Source organism: Rhinolophus sinicus, chromosome 17, assembly GCF_057876585.1.
Source record: "Rhinolophus sinicus isolate RSI-liver-muscle chromosome 17, RSI-T2T, whole genome shotgun sequence".
In the NCBI taxonomy this organism is placed as follows: domain Eukaryota; kingdom Metazoa; phylum Chordata; class Mammalia; order Chiroptera; family Rhinolophidae; genus Rhinolophus; species Rhinolophus sinicus.
Window position 1 is genome coordinate 99,399,102 of NC_142517.1, and position 25,801 is coordinate 99,424,902.

General features: G+C 41.6%; 2 protein-coding genes across 20 annotated transcripts in view; one reads left to right on the top strand and one right to left on the bottom strand.

The window, feature by feature from the left end:
• Positions 1–16,088, top strand: part of IGSF10 (immunoglobulin superfamily member 10) — a 28,541-nt gene extending 12,453 nt beyond the window's left edge. For 3 of the 5 annotated variants that reach the window (XM_088793718.1, XM_088793720.1, XM_088793719.1), the window contains 3 exons: positions 5,362–9,708; positions 10,190–11,090; positions 14,174–16,088. In XM_088793718.1, coding sequence (XP_088649844.1) covers positions 5,362–9,708; positions 10,190–11,090; positions 14,174–16,082 — 7,157 coding nt within the window. In that variant the 3' untranslated portion in view covers positions 16,083–16,088. Of the gene's footprint in view, positions 1–5,361; positions 9,709–10,189; positions 11,091–13,508; positions 13,648–14,157 lie in introns of those variants that run through there. The other 2 variants (XM_088793722.1, XM_088793721.1) reach the window with 2 other exon arrangements.
• A 16-nt stretch (positions 16,089–16,104) lies between these two features.
• MED12L (mediator complex subunit 12L) overlaps positions 16,105–25,801 on the bottom strand; it is a 319,885-nt gene continuing 310,188 nt past the window's right edge. For 14 of the 15 annotated variants that reach the window (XM_074333588.2, XM_074333592.2, XM_074333596.2 and 11 more), the window contains 2 exons: positions 22,723–22,804; positions 16,105–20,221 (listed from right to left, as the gene is read on the bottom strand). In XM_074333588.2, coding sequence (XP_074189689.1) covers positions 20,169–20,221; positions 22,723–22,804 — 135 coding nt within the window. In that variant the 3' untranslated portion in view covers positions 16,105–20,168. The remainder of the gene's footprint in view (positions 20,222–22,722; positions 22,805–25,801) is intronic. The other variant, XR_016019521.1, reaches the window with a different exon arrangement.

Consider the following 25,801-nt stretch of genomic DNA (forward strand, 5'->3'; position numbering starts at 1 on the left):
TTGTAAGACATATCTCAATACATAAATTAGAATGTGGAAGAAATATGGTCTTAAAATGAGGCCTGCCTGCCTCGTTTCCTCCCTCCTGTCCTACAGTCTTTCCCGAGCATCTATTAGCCCGGCTTGGGGACATACAGATGAACAATCATGGCACTTATAGTCTTGCGGGAAGACAGACAACCAGACAAGGCATTCTAATAGTGGGGGATGCGGGTAGGATAAGAGAAGTGGGAGGTACCAGAACATAAAGCAGACAGCCCACTGGGAAGAAGTGCTTTCCGCTGGGTCCTGAAGGATGTTAAGTAGCTGGGTAGCAATGGAAGAGGGTGTGTCGGACAGCAAGTATGGGAAGTAGAAGCAACAGCACATGCCTGGTGGGGCCGGCGGAATTGGGGAATGGAAAGCGTTTCTGTGTGCCTGGAACCTAGAGTGAGGGAGGGAACGGAAGTGACATGATCAGATTTGCATCTGAGGCAAAAGAGCTGATGGCCAGGGCCTGCCAACTCTGGCCTACGTGGCCAGCCATAAGCGTACCAAGAGGTGACCATGATTCTGTGACAAGATTTAACAAAGCCAGAAGTTTGCCATGTTCTCTGCTATAGCAGGGTCTGAGCCCTGGGTGCTGGTAAGTAGGCATGGAGTCACAGCTGGTTGGTAAGTGGGGGATCTGACAAGAGCCCCTCATGAGTGCTCAAAGCTTTGCAGGCTTGCCATCCACCTCCTCTGCATGGGTTTAGATTCTAAAATTTGCTGTAGAAAGCCGAGTAGCCAGGTCTGTGTGGCATTCCTTGTTATACTGAAGTACATACTGAAAGGTTTGGAGTCCGTGGTCAGAGGTACTTTCTTGAGTCTTTGTGAGGAATTGTGCCCATGTGGGAAGGCAGTGTGACCCTGTCCCGCCACTCTGGCAAATGAGATCTAAGTACAGTGCTTCTTTGAAATGCTGTGTCCAGTGCATAATATGGGAGCTACGACATGGAACAGCATGGAAGTCCCTGGCTGCATTTTGTGTGAGGTAAAACTCTACACCTCTTACCAAGTATTTCAGTGACCATGACCAGCCATTTTATTTAAAAAAAATTTTTTTCAGTTACAGCTGACATACAATATTATATTAGTTTCAGGTGTACAACATAGTGATTAGACATTTATATAACTTATGAAGTCATCTCCCTGATAAGTCTAGTACCCATCTGACACCATACATGGTTACTACAATGTTATCGACTATGTTGTACATTACATCCCTGTGACTGTTCTTATAACTGGCAATTGGCACATCTTAATCTCTTCCCCTTTGTAACCCATCCCACCCAACACTCGTCCCCTCTGGCAACCATCAAAATGTTCTCTGTCTATGAGTTTGTTTCTGTTTTGTTTGTTTGTTTATTTATTTATTTATTTATTTATTTATTTATTTATTTATTTATTTTAAATTCCACATGTAAGTTAAATCATATAATATTTGTCTTTCTCTGACTTAGTTCACTTAGCATAATACCCTCGAGGTCCATCCATGTTGTCACAAATGGCAAGATTGCACTTTTTCTATGGCAGAGTAATATTCCATTGTGTATACGTACCAGTTCTTCTTTACCCATTCATCTATTGATGCACATTTAAGTTGCTTCTATATCTTGACTATTGTAAATAATGCTGCAGTGAACATAGGGGTGCATATGTCTCTTTGAATTAGTGTTTTGGGTTTCTTTGGCTAAATATCCACAAGTGGAATTCCTGGGTCCTTCTTTGTCTCTTGTCATAGCCTTTGTTTTAACTTCTATTTTGTCTGATATAAGTATTGCTACCCCAGATTTTTCTTTTTTCATTTCCATATGTATGAAGTATCTTTGTCCATCCCTTTACTTTTAGTCTGTGTGTCCTTCCATCTGAAGTTGGTCTGTAGGCAGCATATATGTGGGTCTTGTTTTCTTGTTCCTTCAACCACCCTGTCTTTTGATTGGAGCGTTTAATCCATTTACATCTAAAGTAATTCTTGATAGAGATGTAGTTATTGCCATTTTATTATTCGTATTCCGCCCCCCCCCCCTTCTTCTTCTTAAATAAGCCCCTTTAACATTTCTTGTAATACTGGTTTGGTGGCAATAAACTCCTTTAGCTTTTTCTTGTCTGGGAAACTCTTTATCTGTCCTTTGATTTAAATGACAGCCTTGCTGGGCAGAGTAATCTTGGTTATATAGATCCTTGCTTTTCATCACTTTGAATATTTCCTGTCACTCCCTATTGGTCTGCAAAGTTGAGAAATCAGCTGACAGTCTTATGGGAGCTCCCTTGCAGGTAACTAACTACTTCTCTCTTGCTTCTTTTAAGATCGTCTCTTTGTCTTTCAAGGTTGGTATTTAAATTATGATGTAGACACATCATGATACGATGTAGGCCTCTTTGGGTTCATCTAGTTTGGAACTCTCTGTGCTTCCTGGACTTATATGTCTATTTTTTTCACCAGGTTAGGGAAGTTTTCTGTCATTATTTCTTCAAATAGGTTTTCAATTCCTTTCTCTCTCTCTTCTCCTTCTGGTACACCTATGTGAATGTTGGTACACTTGATGTTGTCCCGGAGGTCCCTTAAACTATCCTCATTTTTTATAATTATTTTTTTCTTTTTGCTGTTCTGATTGGATGTTTCTGCTCCCTTATTTTCCAAATCACTGATTCAATCCTCTGTTTCATCAAATCTACGTTGATTCCCTCTAACGTATTCTTCCTTTCAGTTATTGTATTTTTCATTTCTGTGGTTTTTTTGTTGTCGTTTTCTAGCTCCATTTTTGTTTTCTATCTCTTTGTGGAAGTTCTCACTGAGATCATTGAGCATCCTTATATCCAGTGTTTTGAACTCTTCATCTGGTAGATTGCTTTTCTCCAATGTTTAGTTATTTTTCTGCAGTTCTGTTCTTTCACTGGGATATTGTTTCTTTGTCTCCTCATTTTGGCTGACTCCCTGTATTTGTTTCTAAGTATTAGGTATGGCTGCTATATCTCCCGGTCTTGGTAGAGTGGCCTTATGTAGTAGGTGTGCTGTGGGGCCAGAGGTGCAGTCTCCCTGGTCACCTGAGCTGAGTGCCCCAGGTGTGTCCCTGCTGTGGATGGTATGTGCCCTCCTGTTGTAGTTGAGCCTTGAGTTGGCACATCAATGGGAGCGACTGACTCTTAGGCTGATTGGCTGTGAGGACTGGCTGTGTCTACAGCAGAGGAGCTGTGCCAGGGCTGACCCACAGAGCAAGATGCACTTTAGTGGGGCTCTGATGCCTACTGAGTTTGCCCTTTGGGTTTTTCATTTGTCGAGGTGGTTGGGTGGTGCTCTGGTATGGTCTGAAGCTGGCCACTGGATATGTTAGTTCTGAGACCTCTTGGGAGGGGCTCTGGTGCAGGCCAAGGGTTGCCACAGTCACTGCCTATTGGCCAACTGGTATGAGATGCAAAGCGATCTGCAGATGGTGCCATTTGTGTTGAGTTTGGAGGTGCCTGGGAGAGGCTAAGCTGAAATTTGAGGCCAGCTACCACTACTGCCAAGCTTGGGGCCACTTAGCAAGAGGTACAGGGCAAGCTGAGGGTCAGACTTGCCTTCTATGGTGTTTGTGAACCTTTGAGAGATTTTTGGAAAATCTGTAGCATGAACCAAGATAGGTCATTTGTATGGAAAAGAATCTTTAAGTGGCTTGGATGAGTTCACAAGTGGGGTGGCGTCTCAGGATGGGGTGAAGGTTGTTAGCCAGGTTGATGGAGAGTCAGACTTGGTGCCTACCTGTGACTGCAGGCTGTGTGTAGGGAGGGCTTAACAAAGGAACAATGGCTTCTTCCAGCACTTCTGTCTGGAAAAAGCTGCCGCTCCAGTCCTCGCTCTGATGCCAAACAATTCAGTTCTTCCCCATTTCTCCCTGGCATTTTTCGAGCTGTTGTGCTGGAGCTCAGAGTGAGTGAGACCATCAGCATTAAGTCTGTGCACAGGCCATAAAAGAGGAATGCATGATACTCCAGCCACCCTCCCTCTCACTCAGCCACAATCTCCGCTGGTTTTCACAACCAGAAGTTGTGGGGACTTCTCTTCCCAGCACTGGAACCCAGGGCTGGGGAGCTCCATGTGAAGATGGGATCCCTCACTCCTTTGGTGTGGGGGGGGAACCCTCCACAGCTGAGATATCCCTCTGGATTTTTAACCGTCACATGGGTGTGGGGACTGCCCGTTCTGTCTCTGTACCCCCCACCCCCCAGTCTCCAGGTAGCTTCTTCTGTATGTCCTTAGTTATAGGGCTTCTGTTCAGCTTGTCGTCAGGCAGTTCTCAGTGATGGTTGTTCTGTAGTTTAGTTGTAATTTTGATATTGTCATTAGAGGAGGCGAGCACAGTGTTTACCTACTCTGCCATTTTGAACTGAAGTCCAATGACCAGCCATTTTAAATAGGGTCACCACAATGGTCTATTTAAATACCAGGTCTGTGACATTTGAATACCTGAAAGAGGAGGTTTCTATTATTTTGAAAGGCTTAGGTTGGTCCTAGTGCTATAAAACTTTCAGGCTTTGGATTTCACCAAAATGTGAGACTTCTAAAGGGCTGTCCCTTTGCTTGGCTACATTGTTCTTCCTCCTCACTAAACCTGATTCTCTTCCAATGAGTCTATGTCTACCTTAGTCAATCCAGTTACCGAAGTCACAGTATCTTCCTTTACTCTTTTACTTAGTCACCCTCCATGTTTAGCCAAATTCTCACAGCCTACTGATTGGTTCTACTTGCTTCACTATGTCCTGCATCCATCCGTTTCGCTCCAGTCCTATTACTACTAAGCTAGACCAGGCCAAGATATCTTATAATTTAATCATTGTTCTTTTGGACAATGGAAAGTAACTTGGATTTTTAATGATATCCAAGGGCTTACAAATGATAATTTATCAAACAGGGTATCTTTTAAAAGACAACAAAGTCCTATTACTCATAAAACATTAAAATGAGCAAACAGAACTAAACTACTGTTAATAAAAAAAAAGTGACAAACATAAGCATATGAATTTGTTTCCCCAGATTAGGAAACTATTTGTTCAACTAATTTTTACAGAGTAGCACGTATATATCAGGCACTTTTGAGGCATACGGAATACAACAGTGAACAAGGCAGGACAAAATCATTGTATCTATGAATATAATATTATGACAGGGTATATAGACAATATCTGTTTTTCAGAAACCAACCAAAGACCAAAAAAAAAAAGAGGAAATTTCTTATTAAACACTAAAATTTCAAATTGTTTCAAATTCTAGTAAAAGCTATTTTTTTCCCCAAAATGTTCAAATGTTAATTCATAATGAGGCTACAACTGGCAGTAATTCAGTCATCATTTTTTTCCTAGATATAATAAAATGCAAAAAAGACAGAAGTCCCTCCAGCCCTCAGCAATGTCCACTTTGCACGAACCCCAGGACCTCTGACGGCAAGCCCTTAGCTACGGTACAAGCTGCAGCTTTCCTGTGTGCCAAGCCAACCATTGATCCGTCTCTGAAACTGAAGCACCTGACGATTCTGGAAGACAGCGGTTCTGTGTCCATCTCTCCCCAAGATTTCATGGAACCCTTCGGCTCCCTCACTTTGAATATGACAGACCAGTCTGGAAATGAAGCTAACATGGTCTGCAGTATCCACAAGCCCTCAAGCACACCATCCATTGCATTCACACCAGAAAATGACTACATCGTGCTAAATACATCATTTTCCACATTTCTGGTGTGTAACATCGGTGACAATCACATTCAACCAGTGTGGCAAATTCTGGCTTTGTACAGTGACTCTCCCCTGGTACTAGAAAGAAGCCATTTGCTCACTGAAACACCACAACTCTGCTACAAATATAAACAGGTGGCTCCGAAGCCTGAAGACATCTTTACCAGCATAGAGGCTGATCTCAGAGCAGACCCCTCTTGGTTAATGCAACCCCAGATATCCTTGCAGCTAAACAGAACTGCTACCACGCTCAGTACGTTGCAGATCCAGTACTCCAGTGATGCTCAAGTCACTTTACCAAGGGCAGAGATGAGGCCAGTGAAACACAAATGGACCATGATTTCCAGGGATAACAATACTAAGCTGGAACGCACTGTTTTGGTTGGTGGGACAATTGACTTAGACTGTCCAGGCCAAGGAGACCCCACTCCACATTTGGAGTGGCTTCTAGCTGATGGGAGTAAAGTGAGAGCTCCCTATGTTAGTGAGGATGGACGAATCCTAATAGACAAAAGTGGAAAACTGGAACTGCAGATGGCTGATAGTTTTGACACAGGTACATACCACTGTATAAGCACCAATTATGATGATGCTGATATTCTCACCTACAGGATTACTGTGGTAGAGTCCTCCATAGAATCGTATCACGCAAATGGAGCTCATCATACCATTTTCATGGGTGAAACACTTAACCTTCCATGCCATTCTACTGGTGTTCCAGATGCCTCTGTTAGCTGGGTGCTTCCAGGAAACACTGTGCTCTATCAGTCCTCAGGAGAGAAGCAGATTCTTAACAATGGCACACTAAGAATATTACAAGTCACCCCAAAAGACCAGGGTCTTTATCGTTGTGTTGCAGCCAACCCATCAGGAGTCGACTTTTTGATTAACCAAGTGTCAATCAAAATAAAAGGGCCAAGGCCAGAGGAGCATAATGTAGAAACAGATGGGTCTGGACTTGATGAGTTCGAGCCCAGCATTAACCGTAAGGACCCGCCAGTGGCACAGCTCCCTCTGTCTGCTCCAGCGGGAGGGGAGGCTGGAGAACAAGCCTTGAGCCCAAGTAAAAAGCACAGCTATCGGGAGTTTACATTCCGGAGGCGTGGAGACTCAACACACCGACGTTTTCGGGAGCACAGGAGGCCGTTCCCTCCCTCTGCTCGGAGAATTGACCCACAGCGCTGGGCGGCACTTTTGGAGAAAGCTAAAAAGAATATGATGCCAGAGAAGCGAGAAAATACCACAGCAAAGCCACCTCTGCTGGTCACCCAACTCCTGAAAATACCTGGTGAGGAAGGAGACTCTTCAGGCATGCTCCCTCCAGATGAGGAATTTATTGTCCTGGCAACTAACGTTCCCCATGTTCTGGCAAGGACAGTGACTGTCGATTCCAGAAAAATACCTGACAGCCCTGTGACGACTGTAACTGCTGGTACCGAAGTCTCTCCAATTGTGAGTCCACAAATGTTACCACCTGAAAAAACAATAGATGTCAAACTATCTACTACTATTAAAACTACAGCCATGTCAAAGAATTTAAATACATCAAGCAAAATACGAGGCACACACCACCAAAATTTATCCACTATCTTTCCTCTACTACCTGAAACAACTCAATTTCTGGATATTGATGACATGGGGTGGAGAAGAGAGCATTTGCAAAGTGCACCCCTGATAACAGTGGGGACAGTGATCAGAGATGTCCATACAAACGTGCTTAGTAGTGCCAAGAGCAAAGCTGATACATTCTTAGGATCAGAAAATGCCACGAGTGGGCATCAGACATCTGTAACAGGAGGCAGTGAACCCAGGAGCAATCACTTCTCTTCTCTCATTCCTCGAAAGCCTGGTACCTCAAGGCTCCCGTCAGGCCCACACCCTGCTGCCCATTCTCAGTTGCAGATTCCTAGAAGTAATACAACTGATGTTCCATTGTCCAGACGCTTTGGAAGACGGAGGAAAATTTGGGGCAGGGGGCGAATTATCAGCCCATACAGAACTCCGGTTCTCCGACGGCACAGATATGGCTTTGTGAGGCCAACAGTCAGAAGTTCTTCTGAAGAAAGCACCACCACATTTTTGGCTCAAGCGCTCACTGCAGGGTGCCCATCCTGTTCCCCCAGTGAAGGACTCACCACTACTGCAGCTGCCTTGTCTTTTCCAAGTGCTTCCCCCATCACCCTCCCCAAATCTGACATGGCCATAGTCACATCAGAAGAGTTGACAACTCTAGCCCACAATCCATCATTGCTATTTGAGAACAAACCAAATGTAGATAGGGAGAAAACAACACTCACAATAAAATATCTCAGTGCTGAAAGTACCCAAATGACTCCAACTGGTACACTCATGACTCGTGCCCCAACATCTGTATCTATGGAGAAAACTCCCACGACAAATAGTGGTTACCCAGGTGTGTCTAACACCCGTGAAGCTAAAAGCGATTCAATAATTATACTGCCACTTCCAGGTCCCACCACCCAGCCATCTATGCCTACCGCTACAGCCATTACACGATTTTCAGGAAAGAAAATTCCCTGGCATCAGATGTTTGTAAATAACCATAATAAAACAGAGAGATTAAAGAGTCAGCATAAATTTGGTTCACGAAAAAGCAAAGCCACGGTGCTTCCTAAAATATCTCCTGCTTTACCCCTAGATAAAGTTTCCCCCTTCCACTTCACAACACACTCAGCAAATGGGATGCGAATTCCCTCTATAATATTGGCTACAACTCACCACAGCACCCCCAGAACACACAGTCCTGTGAGTCTCCCTACAAGGAAGGAGCTGCCCTTCCTACCCGTTTACCCTACACTTCCTGGTATACGCAAGGAATCAAGTACAGATTTCCAATCGGTGCTGACAGCCACGCTGACAGCCATGCCTACGGCCCCTGCATCTAGCACTATCAATAAAATCCAAATGGCCAGGCCCAGGACACAAAAAGTACAAAGCCAAAAGGAGCCTCAGAAGAACAGAAATGACCCAAACAGCTCTCCAGCCCAGAGTTCTGGCTTCACTACATCCACTGCTATGACATTTCCTGTTTCAACTGCAGCAGAAACTTCAACCAAGCCCAGCATCTCTGCTTTCACTCACCACCCCCTAGAAAACGCCAAAGGAATTTCAAGCACAATTAATCTTTATCCAAGAACACTTAATCGGACAGATGGAATTGAAGGATCACCCCAAGAGACTCACACTTTGAAGAGCACAACTGCTTCTGAAACCACTTTGTCAAGCAGACTCCACCAGAGGACCACAGCCAGGAACACAACCATGAGATACTCAACGGGGCCGCCATTCCTGAGCAGCAGTCACACTCCACTGCCAATTCCCACCTCCCCTCCCTCGAGTAATCAAAATGCAGTTACTCACAATGAGGTGACTCCCGTTTTCTGGATGATGACAAATGCAACGGTCAGCTCACGTGAACCCTCAAGGAACAATACTGACCCACAGCAATCCGCAGCAAAGGTGGTTGCAACATCTCCCGGGGTTCATCCAAATGCCAAGTTTACTACTGGAACCACTGACTTTATCTACTCCCATCTGTTACATTCTACTACTATATCAGCACTAATAACAGTTAAACCACTGAATTCTAAATTGACTCCTTCTCTCTGGTCAGAAAACCACTTTTGGCCCAAGTCATACCCAGAAAATGCTGAAAAAGGCAAAAAGCTGGGAGTGAGCATGTTGCCCAATGTAGGCTTGCCAGAGGACAGCACTCATGCTTCCAATTGGGACATACAGAATACTGCACAGAGTGACTTTGAGAAGACACCGGCTCAGAAAATAACAACTTCTGAACTCCTTCCCTTTGACCCTTTGTCTAGGAATATATATGCAAGGCCCAGAATAGTTGGAGGAAAAGCGGCAAGTTTTACTGTCCCGGCTAACTCAGATGCCTTTCTTCCTTGTGTGGCTCTTGGAAATCCCCTGCCCACCATCCACTGGACCAGAGTCTCATCAGGTATTTAAAAGTTTCTTTACACTTAGTCTCCTTTAGTTATAAAACGGGAAAGATTGTGTTATAGTTCAAGGTTACATATCCAAAGGATCAACACCAATCTCAAATTTCACCAAGATTCAGAAACTGTTAATATCCTCACTTAACAGTTGGTGTGTGACTTTCTTGCTCATTAGGTTTTCAAACATATGGTAATTAAGAGCATTTCTTGACATGCTTTGAAAGCAGATTCAAAGAAATATGATTTGAAAAAGAGAGACTTGTCATTGTGTTGAACCATCAGGCTTTTAAATGAAAATGATGGGGATGAAAAAATTCCAGGAATAATTTAAGCAATGTGAAGACTAGGTGTCCTACTTTTAATTTTAAATATATTGTTCTTACCTTCACATAAAGATAGCTTTCCTCTCGAGACTTCTAGTTGAACAAGTTGTTTTCTATCTAAACTTCGATGACCTATGGTTATACATTTTTCTCCCATCAGGACTTGCTTTATCTGAAAGGAAACAGGATAGCAGATTCCGGGTGCTCCCCAATGGCACCCTGTCCATACAAGGGGTGGCCGTTCAGGACCGTGGACAGTACCTGTGCTCAGCATCCAATCCTTTTGGCACAGACCGCCTCCGTGTCACCTTGTCTGTGGTTTCCTATCCCCCCAGGATCCTGGACAGACGTACCAAAGAGATCACAGTCCATTCTGGAAGCACTGTGGAATTGAAGTGTAAAGCTGAAGGTAGGCCGAGCCCTACGATTTCCTGGATTCTCGCAAACCAAACAGTGGTCTCAGAATCCTCCAAGGGGAATACGCAGGCCCTCGTGACACCTGACGGAACACTGGTCATCCACAATGTCAGTGTTTACGACCGGGGCTTTTACAAATGCACGGCCTGGAACTCAGATGGCCAGGATTCACTGCTGGTTAAAATACAAGTCATTGCAGCGCCACCTGTTATTCTAGAGCAAAAGAGGCAAGTCATTGCAGGGATTTGGGGTGAAAGCCTACAACTGCCCTGCACTGCAAAAGGAACTCCTCAGCCTAGCGTTCACTGGGTTCTCTCTGATGGCACCGAAGTGAAACCACTACAGTTTATTGATTCCAAGTTGTTCTTATTTTCTAATGGGACCCTCTATATAAGAAACATAGCCTCTTCAGACAGGGGCACTTACGAATGCATTGCTACCAGCTCCACTGGCTCGGAGAGAAGGGTGGTAATTATTACAATGGAAGAGCGAGAGACCATCCCCAGGATAGAATTTGCATCCCAGACATGGAATGAGGTGAATTTTGGGGACAAATTACTACTGAACTGCTCAGCCATTGGGGAACCCAAACCCCAAATAATCTGGAGGCTACCATCCAAGGCTGTTGTTGGCCAGTGGCACAGGTAAACCACACCTTTGTATTGAGATTGTCTTTATCTACTTATCTGTACATTTTCTGAAATGAAAGAGTGAGTGTGAGAGCAGTTTTAGAGAGCCCAAAGACTCTGCACACAAAACCCTCTCTAAAGAGACCTAATCCTTTTGAGATTAATGTATATCAATTATATAAAATCAAGCTTCTTACATGTCTAACTCTATGGGCCAATTTCTTATTGAGTTTACATAGTTAAAGGCAGAGTAAAACTCTCATTTGCTTCCACAGTTGTGACCATTTTAAAATGGTAACTGTATATATATATTCATAATTTTTTGATCCAAAAAGAGAGAATTTTTGTAATTCAGTCAAGGTCCAGGAGAGATGCACTCCATTATTTCACCCTTCAAAGTGTCTTATTAAACATTTAAAATTTTAGTATTATCTCTACTTCTTCCATCTGACAATTGCAAAGCACTTTATGAAAGTCACAGCAATAAGACCTTCACAAAGGAAATGTGTTCCCCCACTCTGATATTGTCAGACACACACTTTCTCTAATATGCTCTGCTACAGGCTTATTATTAGTTTCAGGTGTACAAAACAATGTAATAGACATTTACACCCCTCACCAAGTGATAACCCCCCTCCTCCAATCTATTACCCCTCTGACAGCGTATACAGCTGTTACAGTTCCATTGAGTCTGTTCCCTATGCTGTACTCCACCTCCTGTGACTATATATATATATATATATATATATATATATATATATATATATATATATATTATAGTTGACATTCAATATTATTCAGTTTCAGCTTCAGGTGTACACTGCAGTGGTCAGGCAACTACACAGACCATGAGGTGGTCTCCCTAATGACACAAGTGCCCATCTGACAGGCTTATTAATACTGATTTTTATCTGGTTTTCTGTGTAGATTAAATAGTCTCTGAAAGTAACAACTACAGCTTATAATTAATTTTTGCCATTTGCTTGACTTCATGCTATGATTTTCCATGACAGAAAATATGGAATGTGTATTTGTTTTATATATTTGCTTTTCATAATAGAAAATATCCATGCAGGGAAAATTTCACGTGATATGAACTTCTACTTATGCTTATAAGTTGAACAGATTTTTTTCCCCCTAGGGTCACACTGTAAGTTGGTATTTTATGTAGTTAATGAATCTAACTTGTGATCTTTAATTCAAAAGTAAAAGTTAATTTTAAATTTTTTCTCATAAGTCATGAAAATTACTTGACCAAATGTTAAATTGAAATTAGATTTAAAATGAAAAAAATACTGAGCTGTGAAATGTAAACTTTAGAAATAACATGTTTATGTTTATCTACTATATGTATAACCATTTATGGTATCAAATATTTTCAATGCTTTAGCAGTTTTTGCATTTTATATTATAACATCAGTATGTTTCTCCTATTGCCTTCATGTAATTATAAGCATTTCATTAACGTTGAATGCCAGTGCTCTTAGCTGAAATTAATGCATTTAAATTCCAAGGCACATGGGGAGGCATTTTAAATTAGGTCCCACAAAATTCTGATGCACGTGGTGAGGGAACTGCATTGAGAAGAAAGAAGAGCAGTGTTTCTCAGACTTTGCCACACAGGAGAATCACTTGGAAAACTAAGAATCCCAATGCCAACGCCACATCAATAACGTCAGAAACTCCAGAGATGGGACCCAGCCATCAGCATTATTTTATACTACACAGCCGAGTTTTACGTGCACCTAAGTTTGAGAATCAGTGCCTTTAGAAAGGACTAGGAAAGGATGATACCAGGTGGTGCTGTAAGATGGTGACAAAGGACAGGGTTTGAATACCAGCCCTGGGACCTGAAATAAGCTACTAAGTCTTTCTAAATACCAATTTTCTCAGCTGTACAGTGAGGAACTACTTACAGATCTAAAAGTAAATGCAAAGTTCCTAGCAGTTTCCATTCCCTTTATTACGTGTATCCATTATGATTTTACCTTGGTTTACATGCCAGAAAATGTTCTACACCTGAAAAAAAAAGCATACCAGCACCTTTTATCATGTTGTGCTATAATACTTTCCGCACTTCTTATGTGTGCTGGAGAATAAAAAAGACTTGAGGCTGTTTGACTAGGTTAGCAGTTCTGCTATGAAAGTATCCACACTTTTCTCGCCAGTTTCACTTAACTGCTTAGCTCATGTTGCCAAAAAATTAGAAAATACCTAGATTTTCAGCGATGGGTATTCTTTTTTTTTTTTTAAATTAAATTTATTGGGGTGACAATTGTTAGTAAAATTACATAGATTTCAGGTGTACAATTCTGTATTACATCGTCTATAAATCCCATTGTGTGTTAGTGATGGGTATTCTTAATCACCTTTTTAGCACCAACTCAACTTCCACTGATCTTTCTGAAAAACTAGTTTTACCAGGAAAGATCTGCCACCTGGTGGTTCACTGTGTGAATGGAAGGCTGTGTAGTGGCTTCAGAGGGAAAAATGGTGTTCCCCAGTTCAATCTAATGCCAGGACCAGAGTCACTTTACAGCTGGCTGCAAAGGGCAGATGCTACAAGTTCCTAGTAAGTCTTACATTGGCATTTTCTCTCTTTATAACAAAGTAGAAGTTATTTATTTTGTAACCAAATAACTCTAAATATTTTGTTACAATATCTCCCTAACAAGTACAATCGGGCATATTTTCTGACAAGTACATATGAAAGTTCTTCTTTACTGACATATATTACAGAATGATCATTTAATATGTACAATGGTCAAGAAAGTTATGTGTCTAAGAATATAATATTTCTAGCATTCTCCTCACCATTAGAATTATTTTTTAAATCACCATGTAAAGGAGATTCATTTGAAGTCCATCTGAGAAAAACACTGCTTGTTTGCACTAAATTCTACCTATTCAGTTAGATAATTTCTTCTTTCAGCAGGTGGCTTAGAAAACAGTAAATAAGTTAGTACTAACTTTAGTTTTATTGCAACAATTTAAGAAAATATCCATTAAGCTAATGTTATGTAACTAAGACAACTCTCCTGCCCCTGGCCAGCTGTTGCTAACAGCTGCACACTCAAATCAGTATCTTCTCTCCTTAGAATGGGCAGCAGAATCCATGTCTACCCCAACGGATCCCTGTTTATTGGATCGATAACAGAAAAAGATGGTGGGGACTACCTGTGTGTGGCAAGAAACAAAATGGGAGACGATCTGATACTGATGCATGTTAGCCTAAGACTGAAACCTGCCAAAATTGATCACAAGCAACATTTTAAAAAGCAAGTCTTTCACGGGAAAGATTTCCAAGTGGATTGCAAGGCTTCTGGCTCGCCAGTGCCCCAGATCTCTTGGAGTTTGCCTGACGGAACGATGATAAACAATGCAATGCAAGCTGATGACAGCGGCCACCGGACCAGGAGGTATACCCTGTTCAACAATGGAACATTGTACTTCAACAAAGTTGGGCTAGCAGAGGAAGGAGATTATACTTGCTATGCCCAGAACACTCTAGGAAAGGATGAAATGAAGGTCCACCTGACGGTAGTAACAGCTGCCCCACGGATCAGGAAGGGGAACAAGGCCAACACAAGAGTCCAGGCTGGAGACACAGCCATCCTTGACTGTGAGGTCACTGGGGAGCCCAAACCAAAAATATTTTGGCTGCTGCCTTCCAACGACATGATTTCTTTCTCGAAAGATCGGCACACATTTCATGCCAACGGCTCTTTGTCCATCCACAGAGTCAAGCTGCTCGATTCTGGCGAGTATGTGTGTGTGGCCCGAAACCCTAGTGGGGATGACACCAAAATGTACAAGATGGACGTTGTCGCCAAGCCTCCATTAATCAATGGCTTGTATACAAACAAAACTGTCATCAAAGCCACAGCTGTGAGACATTCCAAAAAGCACTTTGATTGCAGAGCTGAAGGGACGCCATCTCCTCAAATCATGTGGATCATGCCAGACAATATTTTCCTCACAGCCCCATACTATGGAAGCAGAATCACGGTCCATAAAAACGGAACCTTGGAAATTAGGAATGTGAGGCTTTCAGATTCAGCCGATTTTATCTGCGTAGCTCGGAATGAAGGAGGAGAGAGTGTGCTGGTGGTACAGTTGGAGGTATTGGAAATGCTGAGAAGACCAACATTCAGAAATCCATTTAATGAAAAAATTGTTGCCCAGCTTGGAAAGTCCACAGCATTAAATTGCTCGGTTGATGGAAACCCACCACCTGAAATAATCTGGATTTTACCAAATGGCACTCGATTTTCCAACGGACCACAAAATCCTCAGCATCTGATAGCAAGCAATGGTTCTTTTATCATTTATAAAACAACCCGCGATGACGCAGGAAAATACCGGTGTGCGGCAAGAAACAAAGTTGGCTACATTGAGAAGCTGATCGTATTAGAAATTGGCCAGAAGCCAGTTATTCTTACTTATGCATCAGGAACAGTTTACTGTATCAGTGGAGAATCTTTATCGTTGCACTGTGTGTCTGATGGAAGCCCTAAGCCAAATATTAAATGGACTGTACCAAGTGGTCATATAATAGATAGGCCTCAAATTACTGGAAAATACATATTGTATGAAAATGGCACCTTAGTCATCAAAGAAGCAACAGCTTATGACAGAGGAAGCTATATTTGTAAGGCTCAAAATAGCGTTGGTCATGCGCTGATTACTGTGCCAGTAATGGTTGTAGCCTACCCTCCCCGAATTATAAATCGCCCACCCAGGAGCGTCCTCACAAGGACAGGGACGGCCATTCAGCTCCACTGTGTGGCCCTGGGAGTCCCCAAGCCAGAAATCACCTGGGATATGCCTGACCAACCCCTGCTCTCATTGACAAATAAAGAGAGCACACATGGCATTGAGCCTTTTCACCCACAAGGTACCCTAGTCATTCCGAATCCCCAAACCACAGATTCTGGAATATACAAATGCACAGCAAAGAATCTACTTGGGAGTGATTCTGCAACAACTTATATTCAAGTAATCTGATATAACATAAAAATGAACAAAGTCAACATCTGGACAGAGTTTATTTTTTGGAAGAAGTTTAATCAAAGGCAGCCATAGGCATGTAAATGAATTTGAATACATTTACAATATTAAATTTATATGGACATGCAAAAAAAAAAAGACTTGTAAATAAATGCATTATGAACTGATACTGATTTCTTCAATGGATCTCCAAACAAAGTTTTAACTTAAGGCACTTTTATTTTGCCAACAAATAATGATGAACATTAAGAAAACTGTCCACCATAAAACAACAAATAGCTAATGTACCTGAATTCTTCATTAAAGAATGGAGTTTTTTCTTTCACTACCAGTTGCCTAGTGTCCACCTTCTATCAATGTTACAAGCATGGCACTGAGAACAGAGACAATGGAAAAGATTAAATTTGCAGTCTGATGTAAATTTGCCATTTTGATGTAAAAATATTTTGTAGTTGGTTTATAAATATTTTACTAAAATCTACAGAAAATAAATCACTGAACTGTTTTGATTACGATCCATCATTTTGTGCATTCTGAAAATTTTCATTGATGGGAAATACAAACATGTTTTAATAACTGCATTAAAAATACATGCAGACTAACTTTTCCACATGTAAAAAGCAACTTACCACCTGTACATCATAAAAAGTGAATGGGGGCTGATTACATCTTTGTCCAAATTAACCCATTAAAAAGATTTTAAAAATGCAATGAAACTTCTTTAGAACTTCAAACTCTAGCTCAGACACCCCTGGTTTGGAGTTTTTTATAAGGAAAATTTTCTGAGGAACCACTGCTTTACAAGCATTTTATTTCATTAAGTGCTAATCCTTTTTTGCAATAGGTAAATCTTTGGGGAAAAAAATCTAGATCTAATATATATAATGAAGTTTCATTGCACTTAAAATTTGTTCACCGCTACACAAAATGTTGCTTTTTGTAATTTACTGAATTTATTTATATTACATGCTTAATTCAACCTGAATTAATGTGGGGGACATTATGATTCATCTTTTCTAATTCTAGAGGGTGGGATTTCCCAGTGTAATTTCTCCAGCATCTATTCAAATATTCACCTATTACTTAAGAAAAATTATAGGAGCCTTAATAAATGAAAAATAAGGAGAAAATGCCATCCGTCTTGCTCAGATACCTCAGTACACAAAACCGAGAGCTATGTTAGCCCCTGCCAATCATTTGTGACATATGAGGGCGCTCACTTCCTCATTGTGCTTTCATCACACCAACTTTGAGCTGGGCCCTTGAGAGCTGACGTGATTGTTACTATGTCTGATATCCTCAGGCAGCAAGAGGTGAAAGGATACTCATTCTAACAGTTCTCTCTCTACTCCTGGGCCAAGGGGAGTAAATCAAAGAACAAATGCAACTCTACCAGGAACAAGTCTGCAGTGTAAACAGGTATGTCTCAGGGCTTATTGTATCTAATTGCATTCTATTAGGTTGGTGTACAAGTAATTGTGGTTTTTGTAATTATTTTTAACCTTTTAAACTGCAATTACTTTTGCACCAACCTAACATTTCAAAGTCTTATCTTTAAGGGGAATGGAGGTTTCCATTTATCCTAAGACCATTTCCTGTATCTCATGAAGCAAATTATCAGGTTCTGTCAAAGGACAGGGCTTTCCTTTGCGATCGATCATTTAAAGCAAATTAATGCACTTGCTAAAAGAGGGGAAGGGAACCTCTCAGGATAGAGGATTAAGTGGGAGGTAATGTGATAAGACTAGATTAAAATTCCCAGTTGCCTTCTTTATAACGCACAGGGGAAAACCAGCTTTAGGTGTTTCCTCAACTTTCCATAGAATCTTTGAACTACAGGACCTTTCCATGACTTACTAGCTTCCTCACCTAAAAAAGAGGGACACAACAACAACCAAGGTATACCCTACAGCTTTCGTGTGCAAAATGATCAATAAATTAATTTCACTTCTGCAAAATATAAAGTGCATACCAATGCTATGCAATTGTAACACTCATTCTCGAAATAGTGTTACTGCTGTTTGCAATAGTGAGCTACACAAATATATGGTTCAGACTGAAAACTGGACTGTTAAGTACCAAGAATTCTTGAAAAGAAATAAAAACAACCAGGATGGAACACGACTCACTCCCTAGGCACGACATTCCCAACTCAGTTGTTTCGCCAAGGCAGTAATTGTCATGGCAGTGACATTGGCAGTCATGGATATATTACTTTGAAGAAAAATAACTTCACGAACTCTAAGTATGATTCTTGAGAGGACAAAAGAAACAACAACAAAAAACCCCTGATATACAAAACCAGCTGAAATGTAAAGATTCATCTTCTGAAAGCAGATATGTTAACTTAGTGAAAAGAATGGTTGTAATGTTTTGGCAAAGTCTTTCCCAGCCCAGAGTAAACACAAAACGAGCAGGCTGGAGTGAAATCGTTTCACAGTGTACAGAGCAGTTCGCATGGACGCTGCCACAGCAAAGTAAGCGGACATGTATTTGAGGTCGTTTGCATAAGTCAAACTTTGCAATGAGTAACTCACCTAGGAAGATAGGAATTATTTCTATGATTTGCAAAAGAAATGATCTAGTAAAGTTGTACTAGCTACATTTTTAAAAAAGTACTTCTACATGGTTTGCTTATTATAGACAAATCTATTCACAGTATGCGTGACTACATTACATGTAAAATCATATGGCAAAAGAAAATGAATTAACACAGAACATGGGAAAATATCCCCCACATGTTTTAAAATGCCCTGCAATTTTCACATTCAAAATTTTATGCATCTAAATCTAAAAAAATATTATATGGAATACTCTTAAGTTACACAAACTGATAATAATTTACTGTCTTTTTTTTTTTACTCTAATAGGAGAAAATTACCACATACTTGAACAAAGTTAAAATAGTTACTATTTCTTTATAATAAATTTGATGTATAATTTACTTTACTTGTGCTTTTTGCACCAATTTATAAATACAGTATACGTAATACACAACCAAGACGGACACCAACATTAACAATTAAATTCAAAATAGCAAATACTTACCATACAAAATAAACAGCAAATACATCTTTTATGAAAACCAGAGGTTTCTGGACTTGGGGGCCAGATTCTCTGGAAACCATGTCAAGTTTGAGCTCTGAGGAATCTCAGGCCAGCTGTGAGATTTTTTTTCTTTTAACTCAAGTTGGCATAAGGTTCAAGAAAAGCAAAACTGGAGAGTCATTTTTGCCAAATCTGGCAATAAATAATTGGAACAATTCCACCGTGGTTTGTTTGGGCCTTTAGAATTGACATGTTGTATCTTCACAAAGACTCTAGTCAATGATCTTGCCACTGAAAACAAATTTGAATACAGCTACTTCTAACAGGCTTCTACAGGTCTCAGTGTGGCTCTCGTGGGAGCCTGGGCGTAAGTTCTTGGTCTCAGAAGCTTAAGTACTAAGCAACAATCCGTTTCAGCACCTTTTGACCACAACGAAAGCCAAGAAAACTTCTACATAAATAAAAACAAAGTTTATAAAGTGCTTATGAAATTACAAACATTTCAAATTAGAGCAATGCAAATAAATGTCCATTTCACCATCAAAGGTGAATCCAGAATAAATGGGTCACTTTCCTGTCAAGATCTGACATGCCTTTCAAATCAGTAGTTTGGTCCGGCACAGTTTGCAAAAAAAATAAAATAAAATAAAATAAATAAATAAATAATCTTCATCATTAATGAATACATAAATATTTCAAATCCACCATAATTCATTCTTTCTATAACGATGAGATTAAAAAAAAAAAAAAAAGAAAAGCATCAATTTCAAAAGGTCTCCTACCAAACCCCAGAGTAGGCCTGCATGATCCACATTTTCAAACCTACTTTCAAGTTAAATGCAACAAAACCAAACCACACCTCCTCCTTTGCTTTTGGTTTAAACACCTTTGTATGAAATGTAGCATAAAATATAGGAAAACTTCAAAGAAATGAAAGAACAAAGGGACATTCCTAAAGATGACTAATGCATTAAATGTGATTTTTCCATTTTTCAGTGCAAACTTAAAAGTTCACGTCTTGTCCTCTTCCAGACTTCAGAAGTGTGAAGGATGCCCGTAGGGAGTCACTCCTTGCTGTGGCTGGTTACCTAATGAGAAAAATAAATGCAAATAAATGGCAGATGCAAAACTATGCCATAGACAGATGATACCCTCTTGTCACTGCTCTCAGTAACAGCCTGAGGAGAAGGGGAACAGACTGGCCAGGAAGTACAGTGCTGGCCTAGAGACCCGAGTGGCGGGGTGTTAACACCACAACTGAGTTCATTCCGCAGAGAAGCTAGGGCCATATCAGAGTCCCACACCTGCCAGCACAAGGCTGAGGATGAGGGGAACTGGTCTATCCAAAGTCTATCTCTGATCTGAGAAACAACTCAATGCTAACAGACAAAAGGACTGTAAGTATCATAAAACATTTAAAGTTCTCAACATTTTTATGAAAGTACACCAGAAATTCTTTAACACTAACATTGGAAGAGGTTAGAGAAGTAGCTTGAAACTGGACAATTTTCTGCAAATGGTCAACACACATGTAACAGAGAACTGTGCAAGAGTATATGTATATATAAAAGCAGCTATGTATGTGTTAACTCAAGTGTGTGCCTATGCATACATGCACATGTGCGCACGCACACAGAGAAAAAAACAGAATCAGTAGGTCCAAAGAGAGACAGGAGTAGAACTAGCTACTGCTGGCCCTTGTCTGGTAAGACTATTCAAATCCAGAGGCCCCATTCGATAGGCTACAGTAGAAAAGGAGCCCTCTGGAGTTGTGCAGTGGGCAACTCAGCTTAGATGCCCTTATTCAACAAAGGAGGTTGGCACAACTGCTAACATCAGGCAGCAGAGTATATATACGCAGACCTCGGAGATGCTGCAGGTTCGATTCCAGACCACTCACTGCAATAAAGTGAGCTGTAATCTTCTGGCTGGTGGAGGGTCTTGCCTTCAATTTGTAAAGAACACAGCACCTGTGAAGTGAATGAAACGCGGTGTGCCTGTATGGTGGTTAGAGTGGGCTGTGGAAGGAGAATGTCTGAGTGCCACTCCCAGCTCCGTTCCTCACTGTTAGCTGAATAACCTTGGGTGAATGCGTCAATGTCCCTGGTCTAGTTGTTTCCTCACCTACACTATGGGAACAATAATCATATCCAGTCTCATGGGGTGGTTTAGGAATTAAGTGAATGAATACATGTAGTCATGGTGTGCCTGCGTCCAAGAAAGTGCTCCATAAATGATGGCTTAATAAACAGCTGCCTTTCACAAGCTCTGGGAAACATTAAACAAGAGGTGATATGCTCCCTAAATAGGTACTACTACATACAAATCATGGGTACATATTTCTAAACACTAGGGAAAGAATCTAAATTATAAACCCATTGTCTCGGCCTTAAAATTATATTCTCTTTAGCCAGGTGAAAATGTGATCTTTGGAATTAATGAAACAATGAAACTTTAACCACACATTTGTTTCATGGATCACACCTATTAAACAGAAGTTGGAAAAGAAGACTGAGTTAAGTGATTTAACTGAAATTAAATGAGGCTGTAAGAGGAACATACATTTAGCAGGAAAAAGATCTTGGTTATGACTGGTAGAGATACAAGGTATATGAGCAGTACGTCTTCCGCCAGGCAATCAACAGACAGCAGCCAGGCAGAAAATAAAACCAAGCTGCCCCCTTTTCCTCACAATATCCTACGAGTCACCCAACTACCTTCACGAATAGGTGCTCTTCACTCTGTACCCCAAAAGCCTACAATCTGACACCAGGAGAAATTGCCCCCCTCACTCCTCACTTCATGGATGAAATATTATATGTCCCAGATAATGGCAGCAGAGTTGAGGTCTCCTGACTTCCAGGCCAATATTCATTGCATCACAGGGGGCTGGCTCCCATTTCTAAACGAATTTCCTGTCCCGTGACTCCAGCACAGGGGTGATTCGATTCACAGAAGCACGCTGCTTGGCATCCAGATGAGGTGGGTTGAAATGGGTGGGAGAGATGCACTCTAGACGCAGCATAATTAAAATATATATATATCGCACCACCTAGCAGGCAAGGTTACTGAGGAGGAACAGTGTCCTGCCATGCCCTGTGTGATGTTACAGGTTCTGATTTCTCTATCGGGAAAGGTAGGATGGTGCAGTGGTAAGAGCAGCCAGGAGACGGGTCTAGTGCTTGGCCTCCCTTTATCTGTGATCTTTGGGGGTGAGCGGGGCCTGACCTCCTTCATCAGTACCCTACAGGGTATCAGCTGAGCTGTTCTTGGAACCTTCCAGATTTATAAAAGGGGCACCTGCAGTTCCACACGGATTCCCCCAAATGAAAAACAGTTCCAGGTTCAGATGGAAGCAACAGGAAAACATTTTCACTGGAAAAAAAAAAAAAAAGACTAGGGCGTTTCTAAGGAAAGAAGCATTCAGACCACAACCAAACTAAAACACGATGAGAACACCTTGGACTAAACCAAGGATGAACATGGTATGGAGGAAGACTGCAGTTTCTGAGGAGCCAGCACTGTTTTGCTTGCTTGCTGGCGTGTCATTTCAAGGGAGCCATCTGCTGGGCGCCGGAGGGGTACTTACTAGAAAGCTGCTTCTGGAGCTGCCGCACCAGGGCGGCCGTCTGTTGCTGCTGTTGGGTCTGCTGCAAACCTTGCCTGGGAAACTGTAATTGTGACAGGAGAGAGAGAGAGAAGTCAGCCTCTGGTGCCCATCACAGACGAGAGCGCACAGAAGCGGCTGCCGGGGTTAGTCTGTAGTGTCCTTTAAATACTTCAGGATAAAGGTGCCACGCCCGGTGTGCGTTCATTCATTTTCATCTACACCTTAGTGCACACCTTAAGTGGCCAGTGCATTTAAAACCCCATCTCCAGGCAGTTACATGGCTTTATTTGAAGAATCCTGATGAAGGAGTCCACGCTCCAGCGGTGGCCCGGGACTTCCAATATCCTTGTTATCTCCCCCTTTCCCAGGTGGCGAATGAGTCTCACCATATGCTAAACCGTTTTCATTTTGGCAGTGATGTGTTCAAGCACCGCAGGCCCTGCCTTGCACAGAGACAGGAATGTGCTGAGGCAGGGCAGTGCCCTCAGGTCTAGGATTCTTGGGACAACGGATGGATGATGGTCGGCCAACCCCACTCCCCCGCACACTGTGCCCAAAGCTTAGGGTGAGCCCATTGAGGCACCAGGGGCACAAGCTTTAAGGAGGCGCTCACTTCTGGGGTTGTGCAAGTGTAGGCAAAGCATGAGGCCCACGTGCCCTAGTTCTAGCCATTAAGTTGATACAAGAAACTATGATAAAAGAATCTATCTGGGTAGAAGCAAAATTATTTTTGATTAAAATCATTGGTAGTGCTGATTTTTTCCCTTAACCTTCCAATTTCAGACCGTCACGCTTTTCTTCCTTCCCTTCTGTCCCTCTCCCCCTTCCCGCCCGGCTAATTGTTGATGTAACAAAAGAAGTGTTCTAATTTAATACACGGATATCTTAAGCAAAAACATCCGAACTGTGCTGGCTTCTCACTTACCCACAAGGCACCTTTCCCACCAGCAGGGGGCGCAGTGCTCACTCGGCCTCCTGCGTGGAGGGTGTCAGCAGGCCAGCCTCCTGCCTTCCGACTTGTAGGTGGGAGGGGGCACTCCCAGGGCAGAAGGAGACCAAGCTTTGGTTTTTGCCAATTTACTTCATAATGGGTGTCTGCTGGTGGAACGCATTTCTCTGGGAGGGCCACAGCTCCTGCCAGCAGCCCTCTCCTTTCCTCTCCCTCTTCTTGCCCCACAGGCCCCAGCAGTAGTTACTGCTCCCAGCCCCAGGCGTTTCATCACCCCCAGTTAGGGTCCCTTAACCCTGTCCATACCTCTGTAAGTAGTCTTTAAAAAAAACAAAAGACAATTACCCAGTAGGAGTGAAACATACATTTCCTCCTCAGAGTTTGCCAATATCACCAAAAATAGCCTAGGACTGCCAGATTTAGTAGATGAAAATACGCAACACCCAGTTAAATGTCAATTTCAGATAAACAACAAATTTATGTTTGGTTCTCAGTATGTCCCAAGTAATATTTGGGACATAATTCCACAGTTATTCACTGTTTACCTGAAACTCAAATGAATTGGGGTCCTGTATTTTATCTGGCAACCCTAATTACAGGGCATTACTGGATTCTTTTCAAGTTGAATATGTGGCACGACACCTCGCTCAAGTGTCTTCCATTAGACGGTGAGTGACTTAAGGATAAAGACTTGGGCTTGTCTATTAATATATCCCTACTCTCCAGCAGTGCCAGGCACACAGTAGGTGCTCAGGAAACATGAACAGAATGACTAACTCTGAAGTGCCTTCAATTTCCAATCCTTCCTAATCACAAGAAAGATACACCTCTACCAATGTCACTATTTTCCCTGATACAAAGAAGGACAATGGCAGCTTGCCATTTTCTTATTGCCCAAATCAAGAGGGAAAAAGAAAACAAAAGTCCACGTTTCACTGATGTGAAAATGTTTGTAATACGAAGTGGTTTTTCTAGTCAGTGTTTTCTATGCTTATTTGGAAGTATTATCCTATTTATTTAAAAAAGCTAATATGGTTCTATATGCTAGGCAGTGTTCTGACAGTGTATAGACGTTAGCCCATTAAATCCTGACGTGGTAAAACCCATCCTCAGTGTCTCAAACGGAGTCCTGGGGCAGATGTGGTTTGGGATTGGATACATGTATGATTTATTATGAAACAGTCATAATATACAGACCAAGCAAGGTCTAGGACAGTGCCCCCTACACAAACAGCTTACATTTCTGAAGCAAAACACAGGAATAGTCATATCAGGTAAAACAAATAAAAAGAGCTTTATGTCTGTTCACATCAGCTTTTGCTGGTGAACTCAGATTAGGTTTAGCTGTTCAATGAGTAATAAATAAAATTTCCGTTTTCACAGGTGTCTGTATTTTGGAACTGTGAACTTTTAATGCTAGTATTGTCCCTTTATAGATTGAGGAGCCTTAGGCTCTGAGGGGTTAGTCACTTGTCCATGATCCCTGTCAGGTAGTATTGGGGCTGGAATTCCGACTAAGCTTTCTGGGTCCAGAGCTCATGCTCTTAGCCACAATCCAGTACTAGCCTTAATTGGAAGTATTAGCTTTCAAATATTAATTTATTTGGAAATAATCACAACTTCTAAATGGCTGACTGCAAATATGTCTAATCTCAACTTATCAGCTGATTAAGGTACACAGTGCATAAATATTTGTTCATTCGACACATACTTAGCTGCCTTCTTTATGTTCCTTTAGTCAGCTTCACACAGAGTAATTCATAGACTGAAACACTCTCGTCATCTCCCCTGACTCTCTATTTTGAAGAGCCACGGCAGTAACTAGTTACCTGGGAAGTTAGCGTGTGCGCGCGCGTATTTGTGGGTGTATATGTATGTTGGGGAGTGGCAGGTGGTCTGCTGGGTGGCCTCAAGAGATTATAGCCCTTGGGGGGACCCCAAGACTCTATTGGGAGTATTTACAAGGTCAAAACCATTTTCATAATAACCTAAGAAATTTGTTTTTTTATCCTCATTCTCTCATGAGTGTACAATGCAGTTTTTCAGAGGCTACATAATATGTGATATTGCAACAAACTGAATGTCTTTTTAACTCAGACATTAGAGAAA